Source organism: Pelmatolapia mariae, linkage group LG10_11 (genome assembly GCF_036321145.2).
Source record: "Pelmatolapia mariae isolate MD_Pm_ZW linkage group LG10_11, Pm_UMD_F_2, whole genome shotgun sequence".
NCBI classification, from domain to species: domain Eukaryota; kingdom Metazoa; phylum Chordata; class Actinopteri; order Cichliformes; family Cichlidae; genus Pelmatolapia; species Pelmatolapia mariae.
The window spans coordinates 59,177,179-59,201,975 of record NC_086236.1 but is presented as its reverse complement, the minus strand read 5'-3'; the positions used below and the strand labels follow the sequence as shown (position 1 = coordinate 59,201,975).

The 24,797-nt window shown below is 43.3% G+C and overlaps 2 protein-coding genes across 5 annotated transcripts; both read right to left on the bottom strand.

Moving 5' to 3' along the window:
* Positions 1–505: 505 nt before the first annotated feature.
* dbpb (D site albumin promoter binding protein b) lies at positions 506–9,637 on the bottom strand. 2 transcript variants are annotated; one of them, XM_063485894.1, is made up of 5 exons: positions 9,019–9,637; positions 8,570–8,828; positions 7,388–7,843; positions 3,896–4,155; positions 506–2,908 (listed from the first exon to the last, which is right to left on the bottom strand). In XM_063485894.1, the coding sequence occupies exons 2-5, from the start codon at positions 8,757–8,759 to the stop codon at positions 2,693–2,695; spliced, it is 1,122 nt and encodes a 373-aa protein (XP_063341964.1). In that variant the 5' UTR covers positions 8,760–8,828; positions 9,019–9,637; the 3' UTR covers positions 506–2,692. The 2 variants fall into 2 exon arrangements, with proteins under 2 accessions (XP_063341964.1, XP_063341963.1); XM_063485893.1 differs by having other exon boundaries at positions 8,570–8,862; positions 9,019–9,635.
* A 1,786-nt stretch (positions 9,638–11,423) lies between these two features.
* Positions 11,424–22,545, bottom strand: si:dkeyp-69b9.6 (uncharacterized). Of its 3 annotated transcripts, XM_063485892.1 has the most exons (4): positions 22,171–22,544; positions 21,634–21,748; positions 15,352–17,828; positions 11,424–15,063 (listed from the first exon to the last, which is right to left on the bottom strand). In XM_063485892.1, exons 3-4 carry the CDS (start codon positions 17,378–17,380, stop codon positions 12,689–12,691), a joined length of 4,404 nt encoding a protein of 1,467 aa, XP_063341962.1. In that variant the 5' UTR covers positions 17,381–17,828; positions 21,634–21,748; positions 22,171–22,544; the 3' UTR covers positions 11,424–12,688. The 3 variants fall into 3 exon arrangements, with proteins under 3 accessions (XP_063341962.1, XP_063341960.1, XP_063341961.1); XM_063485890.1 differs by having other exon boundaries at positions 11,424–17,828; positions 22,171–22,545; XM_063485891.1 differs by having other exon boundaries at positions 11,424–17,828; positions 22,175–22,545.
* Between the last annotated feature and the right edge of the window lie 2,252 nt (positions 22,546–24,797).

The following is a 24,797-nucleotide window of genomic DNA, read 5'->3' as shown; positions in this document are numbered from 1 at the left end:
GCAATATATGTGTGTGTGAGTGTGTGTGTGTGTGTGTGTGTGTGCGTGTGTGTGTGTGTGTGTGTGTGTGTGAGAGAGAGCACCAAAGTAGGTCAGTGTGACTTTTTTAATGCTTTATCTTAAGCATAGCCCATCATGTAAACTTTTCTTTTATCTTACCTTATATATTCTAACTCAGTTTCTTAAACGTAGTGTGCATTTAATTATAAAATGCATAAAACACTCTTTAAATTTATTTGCAGGAACCAGAACTGCCTCAGTTGGGCAAGACTTGGTATTTGAACTGTTTTGCCTATTAAGGAATGTACACAATGTGAACAAACAGGGAGGATATCAAAACAACATGGTGCATTTCACCACGTATCACAGTCTGGTTATCAGCTTAAGTAAAAAAAAAAAAAAAAGTCACAGTTCCCCTGAATTTTTAACCTTTGTCGTCTTGCCTTCAAAACTGGGCTTTGATTCAATTCTGGATTAGTTGAAGCAACCACAAACAGCGCAGTGATGAATGAGAACAATCTTTTATTTGTGTTTTTTGGGGGGGAGGAGGAAATCTCATACTACATCCAAACAACCAGCACTGACTGGTGGGCTGGGCATCATCGACACTACTGATGCAGCAGGGCAGTTGATCAGTTAAGAGTCACTATAAGAGTTATCAACCACATCGGTGAAGATACAGGAGACTAAAATCCTGTTAGGAGAGCAAACAATCACTGAATGAGGTGATAAAGGCAGATAAACCAACAAGGAGCGTATCAGTAGTGTGCACAGTCCATGCACAGGTGAGAAAACGGTCATGATGAAAGGTCAAGTAGGTCTGAGTGAACATCATGTTCAAGTTACTGAGCCACGTTTGTGAAATCCACGGTCAAAGAAAACAGAAGTCTCTGTAGAAGAAGTGGATAAATGTGGGTCCGAAGACTGGTGCAAATAGCCGAGACTGGGGTTGTTTTGTTTTGTTTTGTTTTTCCATTTGAAAAGTCTTTCTGAGGAACTCTGAAGATCAAAGATGTTTCAAGGTGCAACAGATCATCCAAAGAAAGAAAAAAAACATTCAGTAATACAGAACAACAACAATAAGAGGGATAATCATAATAATCATAACAATAATAATAGTTGTAATGGTAACTACTCATCATGGTCATTGGAGGATTAAAAATCACACTATTACTAGTCGTCCCTCCCCCAGGGAGCATAACATAGTGTACCATGCCCCTGTGTAGGTGTTGTTGGGTACACAGAGAAGTTCATAGATACAGTAAAAAGGAAGGAGCAATAACAGGATTGAAAAAGCACTAAATAGCAACAAGTTTCGTGGATCGACATAGGATCAACATTTTGGCTTTTATTTCTCCCAGAAATCTGAGAAATTAACACATTCCACTCAATGGGGGTACTCAACCCATCTCCTGGAATACATCAAATACACAAAATAGTAGAGGCCTATCCAATATACACAACAATTCCCCTCCCTTCCCCCCACCACACCCCTGTAATAATGCTAATTAAAGTGTGTTCAGTAAAGTAACAACGTGTGTTTTTACAGGGACGATTGATTACTACTGCAGAATATGTTACAACACTGAGATTGAACTGCTCTGTGCACCTTTCAGGTGCAAGAGAGTCACAAAGACAAAATGCATTGGGAAGAGTTTGCACATAACTGTCAAAGGACTGGCTGCAAGTGGGAGCAGACAGAAATAGAGACGTCGGATATAGAAACAGGGGAGCAATTCAAAGAGAGGATGAAGAGGAGCAGAGTTACCCAGGGCATCACAACAGGCTTCCACAGGCTCGGGAAATATCTAAAAACACCAGAGCAGATTGAAAGCACTTCCACTGGGATAGTGAAAAAGTAAAAGAGCAATACACAGAAATATGGGCTAGAGGAAGATGTACCAGTCTCATAAAGTTAAAACCAAGGTAAAAAGAGCTAATATTGTTAGCAGGGGGAAGGGGGGTGAAGTTGTTCTAATAGAAAATAATATACGAGACTGGCCAAGAGGATAGAGCTGGACTGTATACATGGTGTCTCTCATTCTGTCTCCCTCAAGCATCCCCAGTGACAGAAACATAAAAGGAAACAAATTAAGTGCTTGAGTAAAATCCACAAAATGTAGAACTACACGTCTTTAAGATAATTTTGCTCTCTATATTACAATTGTTACATGCCTTCTCAACCCTGCTGCTGCATCCTGGCTATAATTATAAACACAAAAAAACAAAAACAAAACCATCGATGGCTGACAACCTGTTAAGCATCTCCTGACTCAACTATGATAAAAAGATATTTACCGCAGCTTTCCCCCATCTCTGTGTCCTCATCATGTAGAAAATATACAAAATTATTCTGTAATTTGCTCTCCCTCTAATTTTTCTGAAGTATTATAAAAATATACAATTCTCCAATAACAAAACTCTTAAAAGTCACATCTTTCATCTGTTAAATTATTCTCTCTGTCCGCCACTTTTAAGAGCCGACACCTCAACGAAACAAGACACCTGAGCTTCAATGCACAAACCTTCTCCTCGTCTTATACATTCATCATCAACATCATCATCATCGTCATCATCATAATCATAATCAGCTTGACCCCCTTTATGTCCATCAGGTTACCCCAGAAATTCAGAGTCTTAGATTGAATCCAGCTTATATTTCTCCTCGTCCTGATTCTTCTCCGTGCTACCATCACTGGTCAGCGAGACGGTTCTCGTATTTACTAAGTATGTTACGACACCGGCCCAGTTCCTTCCTCATCTCGGCCACTTCCTGTCGGAGGGCGGCGTTCTCTCGCTCCAGGTAGGCGGCGCGCACTGATATCTGGTTCTCCTTGAGACGGCGGGCGTCCCGGGAGCGCTTTGCCGCTTCATTGTTTTTGTGCCTCCTGGTCCAGTACTTCTCATCCTACAAAAGGACCGAAGAAAAAAAACAGCACATATGGATTATTCAGCATCCACCAATGCAATCCACTTATTTTTATTGGGGAATTTTAGGATTATTAGGTATAAAATGTATAAAGAAAAGAATCAGTGACCGTTCTGACTTGTTTCTTAAGAAGTGTGTAGTGCTTTTTCTAGCCTAACTTCTACAGCTATGTGGGTGTTTGGCAATGAAAAGACACTTCTTTGTTGTTGTTGTTGTTTATTTGCATACCACATCCTCAGAATTTGGTTACTGGTTCCTGTCTGACAGCAAATAAAGTAAGCAAACAACCTGCATGTGCCACACACAGCTGCTAAAAAACTGAATTGCTGTCTTGCTTTTTTTTTTTTCTGGCTGTAGAATATTTTATGGGCTTCCATAAACTACAGAGTGACGATTTGCAGTTTATACTTCTTTATACTCAGTTACAAGTCATCAATCTTATAACTTATACTGGGCTTTTTGTTTATGTAATCTCTGTTTTTATTTTGCAGCTCCCGTGTTTGTTGCTTGTGCATTATCGGATGCCTTCATTGTGAAACTGTTCTGCCTTTTACACTGTTTTCATTAAACTGAAGCGCTAACAATGTAAAATATGAATGCAGACCCAGGCGTGTGCTCATTTCTGATAAAAATAAATATATCAGGTAAACAGCTTAGCTCTCTCCAGTATTTTCCTCAACTGATCATTTTCCATGATCATAGCTGGATAATTGCCCCATTAGTCATCAGATAAATGAATCTCAAACAATGTGGACAGTGTATTAACCATTTGAGCCTCTCAAGGCTTTATCTCTGGTAAATCTAGATGGCATTTTCACTATTTTATGACATTAAAATAATTCGATACAAATTTTAAAAATAACTGATTTAATTACTGTTTAGCTGCTTTCAAAATACTTCAGTCTCAGGGCATAAACAGCATGTAAGCCACTTGCATCAATGCTGTGAATACCTCAGCAGCCTCACCTTCATGTTATCAGGTACCAGGATCTTGCGTGCCTTCTTGATCATCGGCTGGGGCTTGAGCTCATCCTCGCTGAAGGAGTGCCTTCGGGGATCAAAGTTCTGCTCTTCTGACGTGTTGGACATAGCCATGTCTGAAGAATCCATGTCAAACATTCCGATCACATCTGGCCCATTCCCAGTGGGTGTGAGCAGAGGTGGACAGGAGGATGAAGAGGAAGAAGAGGGTGACTCACAGGAGTCATTCATTCTCCTCTGACTCCCTAGAATTAAAAAGAAGAGAAACCTAAGTACACTAAACACTTTGACAGTTTTAGTGGAAGACTTTTTGACACTTTTTGACAGATCAGCCACAAAAATAAAAAAATATATGCAGCACTCCATGATAACCACCAGATGGCAGCAGAGAGCTACGTTGTTAATAAAACAAACACTGCTTTGGCCTTAACTGAGAGTTGGCTAGTATTCAGTCAGCTTTCACTGACAGATAAAGGATTTCATAGTCAAGGTAATGTTTAAAGTATACTACAATAGCAAATGCAATATAATTCAATCACGTAATCTACAAATTTTTAGTGCACAAATTTGTGGATGTAACTAAGCAACAAGCTGTTTAAAGCAATACCTAAATTAATTAATTGAAAAGCCAATGATAGCTGTCTCAGTAAGAATTTAGCCATCTTGTGCCAAAAACATAGCTTCAATGCACCTTGGCACAGATTACCCACATCTCTAAGACACTAATGGGGGAGTGGAACCTTCTTTTTTTTTCAGTATTTTCCCTTATTTGTTTTGTCAGTAATGGAGGAAAGCATTTCATTATTTTTTAAAAAAGTGTTCACTTTGTTGAGATCTGATCACTGATCTCTTAACCTCTATGGATGGAGGTACTATCTATCTTTTTATCAGGGTGGAAAGACTTCATCATGAGATAAAGGTAACCTCTCAGAAAAGCTGTGCCATGTCAGAAATGGGTGCAGATTTCTTCTTCATTTCTTACCCGTCTGTATAATTTATTATGCATCTGTCGTTAAGGGGATCTAACATCAAATTAGTTCTTTGTATGTCCCACTGAGTGTGCTACTGATAAAATAAAAGCATAACCACAGTCTTGATGTGAATCCTCTGGTCCACAGGCCACTGCTTTAAGAATATATAACACACAATCACCACTACACAAAACCTCTTGGCCCAAAGCATAACCGTGACAAGTTTTATCACATGAACTGCTGAGAATGTACTTGTGGACCAAAGCTAACAACCAGAACAAATGCAGATAGAAAAATCTATAAGTGGAAATGTTATATAATGTGTTCTCCCTCCTCTCCAATCCAGTTTCTTTAAGTGGGGCCGGCATAGGGTGATGTGTCAGCCCACCCCCCTGTAGGGCCAATGCACCTTACTCAACTGGCTTTTCTTTCAAAGAGCACAAGCCTCCATTTAACTTCTATGTGACTCCAGACAGCTCAGTCATCATCCTTGTTGTGAATGTATAAGCCTGTCCACATGCAATTGAGGCAATTTAACAGAGATGTCAACTTGACTCAAAGCTCCTCTATGTGTTAGCTGGATACCTAACAAGGTATCTACTTAACACAGCACTGCAGCCTCCCAAATATGGACAAATATCAAACCCAGGGTGAATATAATGAATATTTAATGTGGTTTAATAGAAAAACAAGCCCGTAGGTTGTGGGTCTGTATGTGCTGCCAGCTGCTAACTATATTACCTGTGGATCTGTAGTATAACAGAACCTACAGCATGAGTAATGGCTATATAATAGACAGGTAATGTGAGGCCATATTTTGACACCAGGTGAACACTGTTCACTCACACTCCCTTGGCAATGCCTCCGCACTACAATAAAACTATTTAAAGTGGTAGATGCACCGGGGCACAATCAGCAGTCAGATCTACGTATTGCTGAAAGCTCTTGTGGATATGGTTAACCAAGTGTCGTGCTGCTTAAACCCAACAGCAGGAACTAGGTAGTGCCACCACCTGTTGTGGTGCTTTGTTGGAGTGAAAACCTAAAGACCCTGCAGTTTACTGCCACCTCTCACCTCTGACTTTCGGGCAGCTCTGGAACGCAGATTTGCCAAGGAGATTTGGTGCATTTTTCGTTCACATGTTTCCACCGTTAAATAACAGCAGGATTTCATTTTTGATTACATGGCCCGACATGTGCCCTCACATTTTCCAGAACTTGTACAACAGCATTCCAAGAAAGCCCGAAACCGTTGCGAAGGTAAACAGGGGTCATACTCCTTGGTTACCTAATAATTGTGCATCGTTAGGCCGTCCGATATTTTGTGAGTACCTTTGTGATGTTGCATTTTAGCATTAAAACTCTAGTTTTATAAGCTTTGGGAGGCTTAATGGGAGGCAAATAGCATCTAGACTATCTTGATGTAATTATAAGACTTTAAACAAAGGGACATTGATCAAAAATGCACAAGCCTTTATCATGCAGTATAAATGTCTTATCAGAGTTTATGAACGAGTGCTTTGTAATTGAAGGAGTGAATTAAAGGTCTTCAGTCAAGATCCCATAAAGTATAAAGCTCCCCTCTTGATATCAGTGCACTTATTGTCATTCATTGGTGATCATATGTTCGGTGTGAAGTCCAGCAGGCACAGGGAAACTCTTCCTGTTGTCCCCCCCCCCTCCTTCTCCTCTGTGGACTCCTCCTACATGTCTGCTGGCCCTGCCTCTAGTTCTCTCACTCCAGTACTCCCAGCCTCTGCACGTGTAATGACGCGTGCACATGGCTGTGGCGTGTGAAGTGGGGAGAGATTTAAAGACACGCAACCGCAAACACTCCACACACACTGCTGTCTCTCTCTCTCTCTCTGTGTGTACTGTTTTGACCCTGCTGCACAATCATTATTGGCCGGGAGTGAATGCTGATTGTGTTGTACACTGCAGTGCACAGATCACATGCCAAACTACACCAAACTCTCTTGTCATAGCTATGAAGTTGACTCATCAAATAGCTCAGGACTCCTTATTTTGCTTTACCTATTTCTTTTCAAGTTCTTCACTGCTCTTCAGCTTTTTGTTTTTCTCCCAATCAGTTTTTACCTTGCAGCCATGCAACCAAATGGTCATGGTTTCATGGTTAAGCTGCAAATTTTAAACTCTGTTTTCTTTTTAAAGCTTACTTTGTTTACATAACCATGTGATCTCACGGCCTCAGCTTGACCCCACAGGACAGCGAAATGTTTGATCGCCATGATAGTCACTGTGAAGCAAGAACAGTTGAAGTCCTGAATCATTAGCCCACACTCCACATAACCCTGTTTACATCACAACTATTGTTATTAAACCGAAAGGTCTGCTAGTCGACCAGCAGCAGGTGAAACTTTGTCAACTCTGAAAAGCTTGGAAACCATTTTCCACGACTGTTGCTGTGAGGTGATCTTGACAATCCCTAGATAATAACCAGTCTCTGCACTGGCCATAACAAACTAGTCGATATTAGTCAACTCACCATGCAGGCAGTCGGTTCCTCCTGGAAGATTCTGTGGCTGAGCCACCTCCAGACCGATGAGAGATGGAGAAGAAGAGGTAGAAGGTGGTGAGGATGAAGATCCAGGTGGGGATGAGGGTGGTAGGCACTGGGAGCTCTGGTTGGGCACAGCTGACTGCGGGCTCTGTGAGGGGATCTGGGCTGAACAGGAGCTGTTGTTGTTGTTGTTGTTGTGCATGCTGCCCATTCCATTTTCAGTTAGAAACTCCTCCAAGTCCATATACTGAAGCTGGAAGAGGCCCCCATCCGCAGGCACAGTGCGATCCCACAAAAGAGGCCCCAGGAACTGGTTGAAGTTTCCTCCTCCATTTCCACCTCCTCCACAGCCATTACTGCTATTACTGTTGACTATTCCACTTCCATTCCTCATTGGGCACACTCCCAAGGAGTCCTCATCGAGGTCCAGTCTGTCTTTGTCTGCCAGACGGGAATAAAAAGCAGACTTATTAGTGGAATATAAAAATGACAATGCTTACTTTTGGTGTCACTTTAACAGGTTTCAGTGGACAAGAAGGTGGCCTTGGGATAGTTCATGCTTTGGCTGCTTTATGCGAAAAATCAGCTCTTCGTATTTGCACAGAACTAAATGGCACGGCCGATTTATTCAAACGATGCACTTCTACAAAATCCCCTTCTCCGCCTATCTCTCATACAATCACACACAGAAACACAGATGGGCCCAGATGGTAGCTGAATTGCAGCATTAACCAACAGCCAAAACCGATTTGCTGTCATAACGTATACACAAACTCCAGAACAAATCTCACAATAGCCAGGGATACATTTGGCAGAGAAAAGGCACCCAGAACGCATGCTTGCATGGGTTTAGATTTACAGCTAAACCAAAGCATGTTATCACCCAGTGTAATCTAGATCCTAATTTGAAGTTGCATCAGGGATTATAATTCAGCTCATCTGGCCATGGTCACTGAGGAGTCATCCTGAGCACATGTCCTGGGGCATGAAACCTTTGTGGCCTTTACATATGAAAAATTACTAATAATGGTACATATTTTTATACAACAGTAGTAGTGGATGGAAAAGATTTATCCATGCTTTTCCACTGCGTAGAGAAGAAGGCAGATTATGCTGGTAAAGCAACACTTTGACCTTTTATTAATTAAATTCACAGAAGCGTCTCACCTTTCGAATCGCATGGGTTCTTTAAACGCTGGTCTCCTTTCATGGGGTGCTGCAGGAGGGATTTCAGACCTGCCATAGAGTTGAGGTGCCCCCCTGTCAGGGAGCCTCCAGGTTGAGTACAGCTTCCAAACTGTGGGCTTGCCCCAGCTGGGAGGTCTGGGGTCGGAAGCTGGGAGAGTTGCCTGGACATCCTGGACCAGACAGGTCGCAGAAACACACCTGGGGCACTTGAAGGGGCGAGGCGAGCTGACAGGAGTACCTACCAATGGGACAAGCAGGCTGGATGACTGTGGCTGTGAGCACAGGAGGGGTGGGGTGGTGGGCAAATACAGAAAGGTAGTTTTGAGACTTATCTATGCAGAATAGAGCATCTGTTATATTGTAATTACAGTCATGACATTGGCATGGCATTATGTCAGAAAGTTTAAATTACACACTCACACTCTTACCTTTCACTTGTAGATATAAAGAGTTCCTTATTTCCCTGCAAAAATATTTTCCTCGAAGTACTCCATTGCCTTTAGATGTTGTAGATGAAGCTGTTATTCTCGGAGAACAGTGTGGGAGGGACAGTCAGACCATCTGATTAGGAATACTGTCCATAATAAAACTGCAAAGGCGTGAAAATCCCGCACACACACTTTGCACGCACAAGGAAAAAATATTACAGTAAAAACTTGAAGAGCGATATCCCGAGTTAGTGGTGCGGTAATTTAAAAAGAAATACTTATAATAATGAAAGAAGATCGCAGAGAGAGACTTCCTCCGTCAAAACAAAACTGTCGTGGAGAAAGAGGAGCATTAAAAAAAAAACAGCCAGCGACGCGAGCTGTACGTGGTCAGATGACAAGTTGTATTGCTGCTTCTCTGCTGTCGCGCTCTGCTGTCCCTCGGTGGGGAGGGGGTGGTTGGAGAGGCTGGAGGGGGTCGTTTCCTCTTTCTGTCTGTACTTTTTTTTTTTCATCCGGTGGATCCAGTCACGGGCGCACGGGCTCGGGTCTGTGTTTGGGCCGTGCGACGTCCTCCTCCTCCTCCCGTTTCTCTCTCTTTCTCTCAGCTGGAATGGACACGGGCAGTTCACGTGACGTCACACCTCGAGAGAGGGGCGGGGCCCGGCTTTAACCGATCTCTCAATTTTCGCCTAAATTATTTATGAGGACACACCTACCCCTCGTGCCACACCTCGAGGGGAGCAGCAGGTTGTGTTGTTTTTCCCGACAGGTACAACCACAATTATTTAAAAAAAATAAAATAAAAATCAAACAAGAAGCAGGAAATATGTAAATTAGTCTCAGCGTCACCATGGTGATGGGAAAGAAACCATGAGAAACAGCTAACTGTGCTGTAAGCTGGGGGTTAATGGCGCTTAGGCTCGCGCTCTCCGTTGGAGCATAATTTGGCTTTCTCTAATATTCAGGCACTGCTGCATGACTTTTCCAGCTTCCTTGTAATCCACGGAAAACGTGAGTGCGCCGTTTTTTCAGGCGAGAGGAACGCTTCTGCACGTTGCCTGCCGGCGTACAATAGCAGCTCAGGCTCACGTGTATGAGGCACGCGGAGACGAGGCCCGTCTGCTCACAGCTCGGGCACTGATAGGCCCGCGGAGAGCTGCTGCTCCGCCCTTGCGCCGGAGCCGATTGGGCAGAAATAGGTCGGACAAGCCCGCCCGCTCGGATTCCCTCCCGGTGCATGCTACTGCCGCGTGAGACCGAGCAGCTCGAAATACAAAAAAAGCGCGAGGGTTGTCTTGTCTACTGTACAAGTTGAAAAGCACATGCAAAACAATGCGTGCAGCAGGAATTCACCCCCTTTGATTTTTTTTCCTCCAGAGTTAGACATGCAGAAGTTGACGTAAATAGATTACAGACAAGACAGCATACAAAAGACGCATTGAGTAATTGCATTTGAACAATATGCCCTGAAAATAAATAAGTGAATGCAACTGGAGGCAGGAGCACTGGAGGAGGAGGAGGGAGCCCTGTGTTCAGCCCTGTCCCGAGAGTCCCTTTTTTTTAATGATTATTTTTCCGAATTAACCTATCAGACTCCAGTGTTGTCCAGCTGTGTTCTCCCAAGATTATAACCACGTGTCACCCCCACATAAAAAAATATCAGAGTGGATGAATCATCATATTTTGTGTCTGCAAGCAAGCCAGATCATCAGCATGAATTAAAACTCACAACACTTAAAGAGTTCTTAAATTAAAAAATATATATCTGCAGACAACTCATGCAAAATTAAATGCACAGAAATCTGCTTATAAACCACATTAATTTCCAGAGGGGAAAGGTGGTTTTAAATTAACTATGGGTTAATGAATCCGGTCGCTACAACAATCTTTTTTTTTTTTTTTTTACTTTGTTTCATTAATCTGGAGCTAAACAGCAGACAGCCACACAGCACCAGCGTCTCCAGTCCACCCCCCTATCGCTGTAAAATCCATGTGACTGCCACACTCATCCCCACCAGGCCCACAGCACACCATAAATGAGTTGCTTACTGCCATCTTGTGGAGCCAGAAGTGAGTTTTGTTTTTGTTTTTTTCTCCCCACAACAGTCATATGTTCAAGCTTTGATCAGTAAAAATCATTCTTCATCCTGGAGGAACTTGGCTGATAACATTAGTCTAAGCACTTCAATGAGCTTTACTGGTGTACCTACATCCTGATAACCACTTAATCCAAAGATTGATGTGAACGTCATCCTTGACTTTCACATCAAGTCATAAATGCACTTTACATGCCCTGACAGAAACAACTCGCTCATGTTCGATAACTAGCAGTTTTTACCATTTCCTGGATATTGCAGTGAGTAACTCTGAATCAGAAATGAAAGGAAAACAAATTATTACACTTAAGGTTTATTCATTGCTGAAATATAATCAACTACTGACTTCTCAGTAAATAATGTGATAGAAATCTACTAAAACTATTATTTTTCTTTAGAAGAAAAAAAACAAGGCTTGACAGGGGTATGAACATTTCATATGTGTGAATAAAGTGACAAGATGTATTTTGAACTTATTTTTCTTTAAAAGAAAAAAAACAAGGCTTAACAGTAAGAATATGATTGCAACTCAGCAAAAAGTAAAAAGGTAAAAGGGGTAAGTATAAGATTGGCATGAAGACTGATTGGGTTACACACATAAATACATGGAATATTACATTTGTTTCTATCATGATAGGTCCTTGTTTTAACACACCGTGAAGTACTGTAGAAATAATCACTGCTAAAAAGAGCATACAAATAACATGAGATAAACATGTGTTACAGTCCACTTGTTTAACCTGTTTTCAATCTCTTGGTATAAAAGCTAGGAAGATCTCAAATAAATGAAGTAAAGTGAACATCATAAGCAAGGCTTCTTGTAAGTTTTTCGTCATTTTGGCAGGAGAGGGGTCCTTGTAATGCTAATTACCAGCAACGTTGACATTTTATCTATGTGTGATTAAATCACTAGGGAATATAGAGCAACTTTCAAATCAGGTTTACACTACAAACTTCTGGGGATATACTGAATAAACCATCACATACTGTAGGAGTGATTTCACAACCTCAGCAAAAAACTTGACCAGAGAACAAACATGCACTGACAAACTATCAACAAAGGTCTTTGTCCCCGTGTCCCTACTCCTAATAAATGCACTTTACATTTTTAAAAAAATCCTCAGAGCCTCTAATTGAACAACAACAAGACAAAATACACAGCAGAGACGTTTATCATACAGCAAGAGGTGTAGCGGGGCTTCTAGTTATGGGTAAGAGATACATTAGCAGGTCATTTCACCTAAACTTGTCTAGTAACTGCACAGTGTCAGCCAAGCATAGTGTCAATGCACTTAAGGGGTTAATTAATGATCCTATGGAAACAGTCACGTCTTTGAAAACACCTTCCAACATAATCTGGAAGAATTTCTGGAGATATTTTATAGGACACTCTACAGTAGTTGTTAACACACTCATTCTAATAGTCAGCAGAGTAGATGCAACAGAGACACGAGGCAAATTTTCCTTAAGGCAGCAGATGCCTTTTCAAGTCCCTTTTTTTTTTCTCTCACTTCCTATTTTAGAACTGAAACATCCCTCTTGTATGCCACTCTCTTCAGAAACCAGGAAGCTCAGTATCTGTATGGTCCCTGTAGGAATGGCATCTCCTCATGACCCTCACGGGTCTGTCTTTCTCCCGGTCTTTTTGAAAGCTTCAGCCTCTTAGCATCTCCCCTCTGCAGTCCTTTAGCCCTGCGGCGGCAGGACACTTTGTGCCTGTGAAGAAGGGTAGCGTTCCAAAAGCGAGCGGAGCAGCGTCGGCAGGAGAAAGTCCCTCTGGCACGATGGGAGGCCCGATGAATGAAGACTGCCAAAGGCCTGTGAGACTGCTTCCCACACACACTGCACCTAAGTCGCTCCTGAGTGCTCAAGGCTTTTTGTGGGTGTTTAACTGCCATGTGGACAAGCAGCCCCGCTTTACGGGAAAACACAGAATTGGGGCATATTGGACAGCCAAAACGTTTCACAGGAACTTTGAGAGATGACAGGATCTGCACTTTCATTCCACCAGTGTTGACAAGCTTATATCCACCACCACCTGATCCTCCTCCTCGCCTAATTGTCAAACGAAGAGAGCCTTGTTTTTTATTCAACTGCCCTCTTATTGTACAACTGATCTTTCTCTTTCGTTTGATTCCATCAAATCTGACTAAATCTTGAGATTCCCATTTATTTCCCTTCCAATCTCTCCTGTTGGACTTTTTTTTTTTCTTCTTGTGTCGTCTCATGTCATCGTGTGACGACTGGACGTCGCAGTCGAGGGTTTGGTGGGGCTGGGTGCCTGACTGATGATGGGGATGATGGTGGGAGTGATGATGATGGTGATGCAGATGATGATGTTCAGTGGAGGGCAGTTCCGTGAGGGGCTGGAACGGGGCCGTGGTGTGAAGAGTTCGGCTACGGGATCCAGCTGGATATATGTGCTCTCCTTTAACTCCGGCTGGAGAATGCGGGTGTTGCGGGGGCATGACTGTAGAGTTGGGAGGAAGTGGCTGAGAGTAAGCTGGGGCCGCAGAGGCAGAAGACTGAGTAGCTGCAGCATCATAAAAGAGGGGAGAATAACCAACTGGTGGCTGTGGGGGTGCTTGTTGGTGGCTATGAGTGACAACACTTAGACTTTGCCCTCCGTGGCCTTCGTTAGAAGGTGCCATCTGAAGCAGTGCATTCGTGGCAGCCTCACTCTCAGAGGTTGACTGATTAACATCACTCCCACCTCGGTTGTCTCCAGACCCACTGTTGCCTTCTTGTGGGTTAGACTGTTCAGGGCGGGTCATGCCATGCTGAGACTGCCTGTGTCGAGTGAGGCTGTTAGAGTAAGCAAACGCTTTCCCACACACCTCACAGCAGAAGAGCTTTTCACCCCCACCTTCATGGACCGTCTGGTGATGGGCAGTCAAGTGAAAGTGGTGACGGAACGACTTCCAGCATATAGCGCAGGTGTAGAGTCGAGGCGGCGGCGGGGGCTGTGGCTGGGGTGGGGGAGGAGGCTGCGGCTGGGGGTTGGTGTCTTGAGGCTTGACGTCTTGGGAGTAGGGATAATAGGAGGAGGTGCTTGGTGCTTGGTTCTGGCTCCGGTCTTGGGCCACGCTACATTGAGGATTTGGGTTAAAGCTGTTAAGGTTCTCTGGAGCCGGTGTGGTGGGCACCTCTTCCATCTCCCCTTTCTGGTGGAGTTTACTGTGCCTCCTGAGGCTCTGGGAGTAACCAAACTCTTTCCCACAGATGCTGCATTTGTAATTCTTTGCCCCGGAGTGGACTGTTTGATGTTTGCTGAGGTGGAAAGCTTCTCTGAAATACTTCCCACAAACAGTGCAGTGATGGGGCTTCTCTCCGGTGTGGATGCGATCGTGCCTGCGCAGGGTCTCGCGGCGTGCAAATCCCTTACCACAGACACTACAGAGGTGAGTGCGTGGGAGCCCGCTGGGCCCCATTCTGGGGGTGTACTGCCTACGTTTGGGGGGCTGTCCGCCAGCTGCAGGATCTTTCTTAGCTCTTGGTTTGCGGGGACGTTTTGGTTTGGCAGTAGGATTCTGCGGGTTGCTGCTCATAGCCTCTTGACTCCCACCACCTCTGAAATTCTTATCCATACCAGACGTGGATGAAGGTGAGCCCAGAGGTCCTAAACCAAGACCACCTAGCAGACCTCCTATGATGTCTCCCCTGTCATCCCCTCTATTTCCACTGTTACTAGCTGCTGTTATAGCAGAGATTGCATTATTCACAGAGCTAGTGACATCATCTTCTGAGTCATCCAGTAGAGAAGAGAGGGGCAGGTGGGGCTGTTGCTGCGGATGGTGGTGCTGGTTGTGGGTCTGTGAATGTGGATGCAGTGTTGGCGCCAGGGGTGCCTTTCTCAGAGCTGGGCCCGCCATCCCACTTCCACATGGGGAGGCACCAGAGTAGCATGGAGATGGATTACCTTGAGAACGGTGGTCATCATGGTAGCCTGTGTAACGATTCCGAGAGTAGTCAGTGGGGTATTTACCATCTGCTCTGTCCCTGTCATTTGAATTCCCTCCCCTTCCAGAATGAAACAGACCATCACATCCTAAACCTGATTTTGGTTCTCCTTCCCTCACAATGATTACACCATCCTCTTCCTCAGTTTTCCCATAAATAACCCCTCTATTGCTTTGATAAGTTCCCCCTCCTCCATTACCTCCTCCACCCCCTCCCTCGACTCTGTCCTCACCATCAGTTCCTGTCTTGCTGCCCCGTTGTTTGGGTCCCCTACCTGGCTTGCCGCAGGTGCCTGAGGCAGCATGGTTGAGTAGAGAGGTGCTCTCACGGAAGGCACGACCACAGGCGGGACATCGGAATGGCTTTTCCTCATGTATCTTCTCATGCCGTGTCAGTGACTCTCTACGATTAAAAGCCCGAGAGCAGGTGGAGCAGCCATATGGGCGGGCTGACGAGTGTATAACACCATGTTGCAGGAGATGCCCTTTTTTCTTAAAGCCTTTGCCACAATCAGGGCAATGAAATATTTTGTCTGGGCTAGAACAAGAATTGGAAGAGGGTTGGGGAGGTTCTTGGGTCGAATGGGGAAGGCTTGGATCAGACTGTGTTTTTATGTGAACAGGGTTTGGGCCAGTAGTGGCAGTATTGCTAGTACCTGCTGCGGTTGGCTCATGCATGCGCATATGCCTGCGAAGGCTTGAAAGTTGAGGGAAGCTTTTGCCACACTCTCCACAGCTATAAACTGGCTCTGTGTCAGACTCTGTGGTGTTGGGTTGCATTGAGCTCTGGTTATCAGATTTAGAAAGGTGAGAATCATTAGTAACCAGTACTGAGGCAGCAGTGGAAGAGGGAGCAGAGGAGGAGGAAGAAGAAACTACTGATGAGGATGAAGATGATGAGGCAAGCAGGGATGACGGTTCTCCACCCATGTTTGACATACCCACCCCGCTCCCAATTAAAGCTGGCGGCTGACCATGATTTAGCCCCCCGTTACTACTAGTGCTGGGATTACCACTGTGGCTACTGTGCCCATGGTTGCTACTGCTACTACTGTTGTCAGATTTTCTCTGTGGCAAATAGCCAGCCATAGCTTTCTTCCTCCTACTGCTACTGCTGCTGCTATTACTACTTCCACCTCCGCTGCTTTCCCCTTTACCGTCATCCTTAGACAAGGATAAATGAAGCGGCAAAGGTAGGGGCAAACCTGCTTCCTGCTGCATCAGAGAAGCTATCTGATTTGACGAGAGTACAGGAATGCCCTGGAAGTCAAAGCCGCCCAGCGATGAGGGCTGAGAGCCTGGGTGGAGAGGGTGGTGAGGATGAGAATGAGAGTGAGGATGAGAAAGGGTGTGCGGTGGAAGCTGCTGCTGCTGGGGTGGTTGCTGTGGAGTCTGCTGTGGCTGGGGAGTAGAGTGGCCATGAGTGTGAGAAGAGTGCAAAGCAGGAGGCGGAGCAAGGCTAGTACTAGGCTCCCCGCCTGTCTGACTTAAGCCAATCCCTAAATGGTTATGAGTTCCCTGTTGAACAAGAAACTGCTCTAAACTAGCATTAGCAGGCACCCCAGAAAGAAAATACTGATTAGCAGCTAACATGCAACTAAACTGTTGATGAAGGCTCCGTGCATCAGACTGGGCCCCAACCAACTGGTGTCCCAATGAGCTGACTGCACTGCTGCTAGAAGGGTTATTAGAGGTTGCCACAGAGGTTGAAGGGGAAGGAGAAGAAGAGGAGGGGCCAGGTGATGCCTGGGGGACAGAGAGGCCGGGATGCAGAGGAGGGGGGGGTGGAGGTGCTGATGTTACTAATCCTCCTAATCCCCCAGCGCTCCCACTACTGCTACTTCCCCCAGCAAAGTGCTCAAAGCGGCCTACACCTGGGTGTAACTGCTCCTGTGCTAGTGCTGCCTCAGACGGGTGGAAAGAGCGCAGGAACTGTGGATAGCCTGAAGAATGGCTTGAGCTGCTGCTGCTCATCTTGCTTGACTTTGAACGAGAGCTCTGAGATGAGGAAGGCTGTTGTTGTAAAGGTGGGGGAGGAGGGGCACTCATCTTGGCAAAAATGGAGGCAGAATCAGAAAAGGCGTTACCTCTAGACCCCTGCAGGGGGCCCAAGCCAAGTCCAGACAGAAGAGCTCCAGGGGACTCAGCCTGCTGCTGCTGCTGCTGCTGGAGTTGATGCTGGTGAAGCTGCACTTGCTGCTGATGCTGTAGTTGCCGATCTAAACCAAGGCCTTTGAATTGGTGGGCCTGGTGCCCACTTAACATCTCTATAATGTCCAGATTGTATTTTCCAAATTGGAACATTTCCCACTCACTGGCACATGGGGATGCAGGTGCCAAACCTCCAGCACTAGGGGCGGCGAAAATGATCCCACCACTGACTGGTGAAAGACAAACTTAACCCTAAGGGTGAAACTAACCTACGACTTCTTTTTCAAGAAATACTTAAATGATAGCTTAAAACTAAAAGTTCGTCTCTCCAGATTGTTTAGGTCTGGTGCTGCTACTCTCTGTTGATCATCCACTGCCCACGCACTACTTCCAAACTGAGAGGGGTAGCCGAGACGACAATCTGATGATCAGACGGTAAAACGTGTCTTTTGGCAGGTAGATAAGATCCACCTAATTTTAAAACTTGCTTAGAATAGTTTTTATTGAGAAGCAGTTCAAATGACGACTTCTTGTTTCCTTTACTGCGCTCCTTCACCTAAGCAAGATTCCTCATCGGTGTTCAGCCAAGAAGTTCCTACAGCTGAAAACACAAAATCAAACAGGGGTGAAAGTCATAGCATTACTACACAGTCTATAAATGTATTTAAAATTCACTTATGCCCCTTCTATAACAGTCCTTTAATCTATTGAGGTGAATTTGTACATGCTTAAATCCCAGCCTCAAATTAAACTGCAGCAATACACAGACTATAGTGAGGATGACACAACCCACCAACCTGACTTTAAGTAGCCTTTACTTTTAATAAATATGGCATTTATACCTAAAGTGAATACTTCTTATAAATGGAAACATTTAGTTGAAATGTGACCAATACACAACTACTGCTGTTAGACTGGAAAAGTGAAGGTTTCTACTGGTATTAGGAAAAGAATCAATTAACAAATCAAGCTTAGCATTTCACAGCTACTGAGCAAACTATTAAATACATTCAACATTTTACAATTTGTAATGACTTACCGGTATGTAGTTCTTGTGGACTGCAGCACAACTAGAATTGCTGCATAAAGGCCAATTCCTTTATTATTAGACTCATAATTGCTACGGAAGACAAAGTTATTTTTTAAGCATTTTTAGTGTCTATGCTTACAGGTGCACTGTATGAAACTAGGCAGATTTTTATCTAACCCTTAACCCTAACATGCAGCAGTTCGTGAAGAATCTCGTGTGTTTTACATTATGAATGCAGCATGTGCGTCTCTCTAATAACAACAGTTACTCAGGAAGATGTAGAGAGAGAGACGTGTGGCAGTGTTCCACGAAAAACCACATCACAGAGCAGATTTCTTGGTTCTGGTTAAGAGCAGGTGTGTCTGTGTGTAAAAATTGGTTGTTTTGACTTCTTAAAGCCTTACATGACACGGATTATATGTTATTTTTACTGATTACTTTAGTAAAGTGACTTCTTTCCACCAGTGGTGAAACAACAAAGACATTTTGCATTACTTTTAACCTACACTACTTAGACACTAGCCACTTCTTGCTATATTTTACCACGTGTTCTGTAAGAATTCACAACTTCAGTAACAGTTTTCGCATTGCAATCTCTTTTACATAGTGCAAGAAAACATGAGAGTCGGCGTTTATTGTAAACGTACAGTCAAATGTAAAACTGAGTACACAACATGATTCAGTAGCTTGTGGTGCCACCTTTAACAGTAATAACTTTAAGTAATCATCAGTATGCGCTCATCAGTCTCTCACATTATTGTGGAGAAATTTCAGCACAATCTTTATTACAATGTGGCTCCGGTTTATTTAAGGTTTGTGGGCATTCATTTAAGCACAGCTCTCTTGAAGTTGTGCCACAGCATTTCAATCATGTTGAGCTCTGGACTTTGGGCCATTGCAACTAGGGCTGCCACGATTAGTCGACTAGTCACGATTATGTCGGCTATCAAAATCGTCGACGCGTTGTTTGAAGCTTTGTAAGATCCCAAAAGACGCAGGAATAAGTAGTAGGATTTAAGCGTGTAATAACGGACTGAAACAGAAGATGGCAGCACTGCACGTACAAGGATGCCAGCTGCCGTTAAACCCTGAAGAAGAAGAAGCTGTGTCCGGTAACGTAGCTGTGTCCAAATTCAGGAACCGCATCCTCCTGTGCCCGCATTTGTAGGCCAATTACTTTACAGTGGCACGACAAAGACTGTCCAAATTCGAAGATTCCGACAAACGCGGCCGACAAATGCGCCCTTCATTCCCCCAGATTTGAAGGATGGGTCGGGTGTATACTTCGTGGCCCAACCTATCCCAGAATTCATAGCGTGGCCCTGCTCAGTTTCCATCAATGGCGGCAGCTAGTTAGTTTTAATATTACTCTTATTATTCTTTCTGTGTCACAAAATAAACGTTTAACATATTTTCAGGCGAGAATGTAGCTGTGTAAACTTCAAATATTTGCTCAGTTTATCAAGACACCACATATTTTCAAAAGCACTCCGACGTTTTCGGAGACGTCTGTTACCCACCAGCTCAATAGCTAGCCGGGGTTGAAGGCTCACTAGAGCCGTTGAGAACACCGGACTCCCGGCAAATCGTTTTCAAACCCCCCGCCATCTTTCGCTACTCAGATTAAACATGATATATAAGTCACTTAGATAACTTAAAAATGTTATTGTTTGGCTTTTTTCAGTATTGTATTTGTTCCTGAGTAAATCGGTTTGGCTGAGATTAAAGTTAGAGTTTTTACACAGCTGAATAAACGTCAAGCAGACAACTGATTATCAGAAGTGTGAGATGCTCGAGAATATACTCCGGTGTCCTGTTATATTTTAGATAGCAAGGAGCAGACGGCTGAGTTTATTAAACTCCACCGAAACAATCTGCAAATTTCATTAAAATGTAATAAACTATCATCTTGTCTTTATTTTTAGTTAGCACATACCTTAAACACTTCAAGCTGTAAGCTAATGATAGTTATATAAGAGCAGATGCATGCTGGTGCAATAAGCTGTACGTTTTACGTCCAATGGATGCATGATCTGATTAGTCGACTAATCGCAAAAATAATCGGTGACTAGTCGACTATCAAAATAATCGTTTGTGGCAGCCCTAATTGCAACGCCTTGATTCCTTCCTTTTTAAGCTGGTGTGCTTGGTATCATCGTCGTTCTGCACGACCCAATTTCAGCCAAGGACAGATGGCCTCACATGTGACTCTAGAATACTTTGGTATACAGAGGAGGAGTTCATCAACTCAATGGCTGCAAGGTCTCCAAGTTTTGTACTTGAAAAACAAACCCAAATCTTCAACCCTCCACCACTGTGCTTGACAGCTGGTATGAGGTGTCTGTGCTGATACTCTGTGTTTGTTTTCCACCAGGCAATGCGTAAACACACACCTGAATGCTCCAGACCAGAAAACTGCCAAAATGTCTGCTTTTACAGCTTCTTACCCTCTTAATTCCTATGGATACAGTAAGGGTGTACTTAGTTTTTCACAGGACTAGTACGACTCATTAAATCGCTCTTGTTCTCATGGCTGCATTTCAGAAGGTTTCAGGGTTTTCAGTAGAACTCAATCCTTGTGATAGCAGAAACTTCAAAGATGCAAGTTGAAGATACAAATTAATTTAATGAGGTTATTCACTCTTAAGAATCCTTTTAAAGATACGTTTCTGTATAACTTGAATCATTAGACACATGGGAGCCTGTTAGCCAATTATCAAGACTTCACTTTCCAACATTAAACTATTCCATCATTTAAATGCAAATAAAACTGCCTTGCAAAAAAATAAAATTTTCATTCAAATTTGGCAATAAGTCATGCACGTTTTAGCCCCAAAATGTACAAAACCAACAATGCTGACTTAGATATTTCAATGTTATTGTGTCAGTTATCACACAATTCAAATGTTAGTTTTAATCTTAAAGGTCCATTAGCACGTTATAATATATATAAGGAATGTTTTTAAAAAGATTAATAGTAATGATCAATTATCTGAGCAGGTATGATGGATGTAATTACACAGCAATAGTAGGTGTATAGTACCTTAATACAGCTCAAGAGGGTGGCTGATCTGCAGATACATACGTATATTTCTTATTAGCACTTTTATTTTTACTTCTTTATGCTTTATGTGAACAGACCTTAAACAGATTTTCTTTGTGCCTCAGGTAGCAATAAACTTAAACCAATCTAACCTCCACTACCAACAAGCATGGGCACAATCTGCATGGTTTATTAAAACAAGTAGGCATAAATGGACGTTGCAATAAAAAAATAGTATGAAGTTGTTCCAATTTATTCGAATACTTGGATGGCTTAACGTGAACTGTCTACGGCAGATTCACTCACTTTGCTCACCTCTTAAAAAAATCTTACCGTTTCCTCTAATTGATGCGATGAAGCTAGAGGGGAGTGAGCTCCCCGGGCAGATGAGGAAGATAATCTATCGCACATTTGACTGCCTCTCATTTTATAATGCACCTCGGCAATCCTGTAAAGAAGGGCAGAAAATGTTCAAATTAACACAGTGTCGCTGTACAGTGTAAACATTAGCAGTCCGTTACAGGCGCCAGTTATAACGGATGCACTTGAGGTGGCATCCTGAAATAGTATTGGCTAACATTTGGAGGAAAGTGCGGGGAAGAAGAAAAAAAACACACACACAGAGAAAACATTGGAGGCGCTTGCATGCAAAACTTCACGGTTCTCCTTAGCATCGTATTTTACACTGGCTCGGCGTGTTTAGCTGTTTGCTGCCACACACACGCAGTCTACAAAACCACATAACCGACCGCCCGCTAATGTTAGCCGTCATTTTAAACCACAAAAATACAGGCACGCCGACTGCCGTTAACACTGTGATGCTAGCGTTAGCATATACATCTGCGTAACCTATAATCGGCAAATGTTTACCTACGCATCCAGTTGCAGGGCACAGTTGCAGACGGATGAGGCCTGTCACGCCTTCTTCTAACCGCCTAGCTAGCTATCGTCCGCTTCCATTTCTGCGTGCTGTTTTCCAGTCGTTAGCCAGAGCCATTTTCACTGATGCTGAGCTGGGTAAACGCTTGCACCGTTCCCCCCAAGAAATCGACGCCGACGGGTACCGCAGCCGCCTCCTCGCCATTTGATTACGACATGTTGCGCTGTCAGTGAGCTTTTGCTTGATGTTTCGGCGGCCGAGAAAAATTAGGATGCTCGGTGATAATATTTTTGGGTAAAAGTGAGTGACGTGTGCTCCCTTAACATTGGTCCTTTCCGGCCCTTGTAATATTTCCGGGTAGCAGCAGCGGGGCTCAGAGACGGCGGTTTAGGGCTCACAGCGGATTCAGCACCTTTGGTTGCATGCTGGGCTAAAAGATGAGCATTTTCACATCGCCTGCTACATCAGGGTACAGACCCTGTGTCATTGCATTACAAGTTATCAGTATCCGTGAAGCACTTTACCCCCCCACAGGCTCCAATATGCATGCCTTGGAGGCCTAGAAATACTTATTATGTTATGCTACACAGGGCATTGAAAATATATAAAATTAAGTAAAAGTAAAAGAAAATATTTTCCCACTGGTGATTTAAGCTGCTATGATTTTGTGGTTAAGCACAGGCCAGCTGAACAGAAGGCTACATATCAGGAGAATAAAGCCTGTGTGATCCCTAATAGCTAAAAATTCCGATGATCACCAGAGTTATTAAATGTATTAGTTTTTATTCCATTTAGATTTTTTTAATGGATTTTTGTGTTTCAGTTTACATTTTTATTAGTTTTAGTGTTAGTTTGGTTATCGTTATTGTTATAATTATTAGGTATTAGAATAAAAACACAACATCAGCACAACACATCATGCCATAGTCTCAGTAAACAGTGTATGTTGATGCTTATTTGGTTTGCAAAGAATAAACTCAAGAACATTTTCTGCTTATTTATATTTGATTGCAGTATTGTGTCAGTTAGGCTTTTTAAAAAGTCTAATTCTGAATTTAGGTAAATAAAATGTCAGGTGTCACAGTGATGCAGTGCCACTGTCACCTCTCAGCGGGATTGCCCGGGGTTTGAATCCACCAACTGGTCGGGCCTTTCTGTGCATGTTCCCCGTGTGTTTCTGGGTTCCTCCCACAGTCCAAAGACATCCATGTCAATGTAAGTGTGAATTGTTGTCTGTTTCTCTAGACTGCAACCTGCCCAGGGTGTTCCCTACCTTTCGTGCTATACAGCTGTGATAGGCTCCAGCTGTCCTGCAACCCTAAGAGCAGTTAAGAAGATGGTAAATGAGCCGGTACTTATGTAATGCTTTTCTGCTCTATTTGAGCACTCAAAGCATTATCTTACTGCAAGCCTCATTCACACACAGGCTTTTTCTACACCAAAGCACTTTTAACATCAACTTAGGGTACAGTATCTTGCCCAAGGGTACTTTAACCTGCAGAGTAGGAGAGCTGTCAAACCAACAGCCCTCTGATTGGTAGATGACGTGCTCCATCTCAAGATCTACAGCCACAGGTGGATGGATGAAACTAAAACGTTTGTTCCCACATCATTTTATTTTTCTGCTTACTTTTTGTTAACGGTATAAATCTTGGCATGTATCTTTTTTGCAATTTTTTTTAAAACAAGTGCACATTCACATTAATGAACCATTAAAAAAAACCACAAATATATAGAAAACTTAAGTGCAGTCTCAAAAACATGTGGATTACAGATCAGAGTGACTCTACAGAAACGCTAAACATTCACACATTTAGTTTTTTGGACTAAGCTGTATTTAAAATCATTTGTCAGGATTTGGAAATGCTTTTAATTTTCTATATTTCTATACAAATGTAGAGGGTGACAGAAGGGGATGCTAGGGTTAGGGTAAGATGGAGGGAGGTGAACTGAAGTGACGACCCCTAACAGGAGCAGTTCAGTGTTTTACCTAATTTGTCTGGATGTGTATTAAGGTGTATAAAACCTGTACTGCTGCTGATGATTAATACCTGCAAGAGGTGGTTCTTGAAATACTTTGCTCTCAGACTCCAGGCTTATTTGTGATTCCTAGGGTGTTTAAAAGTAGAACTCAGCTTCAGCTTTCAGGCCCCACACTATCGCTACTATTAAGATCAGGCTTAAAGCTTTCCTCTTTAATGAAGCATATATTTAGGGCTGGATCCTGAATCCTCCATTAGTTACACTGAAATAGGTCTAGGCTGCTGGGGGATTCCCATGATGCACCATGAGTGTTTCTCCTTCAGTCACTTTCTTCACTCACTATGTGTTTACACACTCCTCTGCTGGAGGTTTCTTCCTGTTAAAAGTGAGTTTTTCCATCCCATTGTCGCCAAAGCACTTGCTCATAGGGAGTTATGTGATTGTTGGGGTTGTCTCTCTATTTTATTGTATTATTGTACCATCTTTACCTTAAAATATAAAGCACTTTGAGTCAATTGTTGTTGTGATTTGGCACTATATAATTAAAATGTAATGTAATTGAATACAGTCAGCTTGCAGTTTAATAGATAAGTGAAAACAGATCTGCAGTTGTAAGCTTTGCAGAGTCAAATAA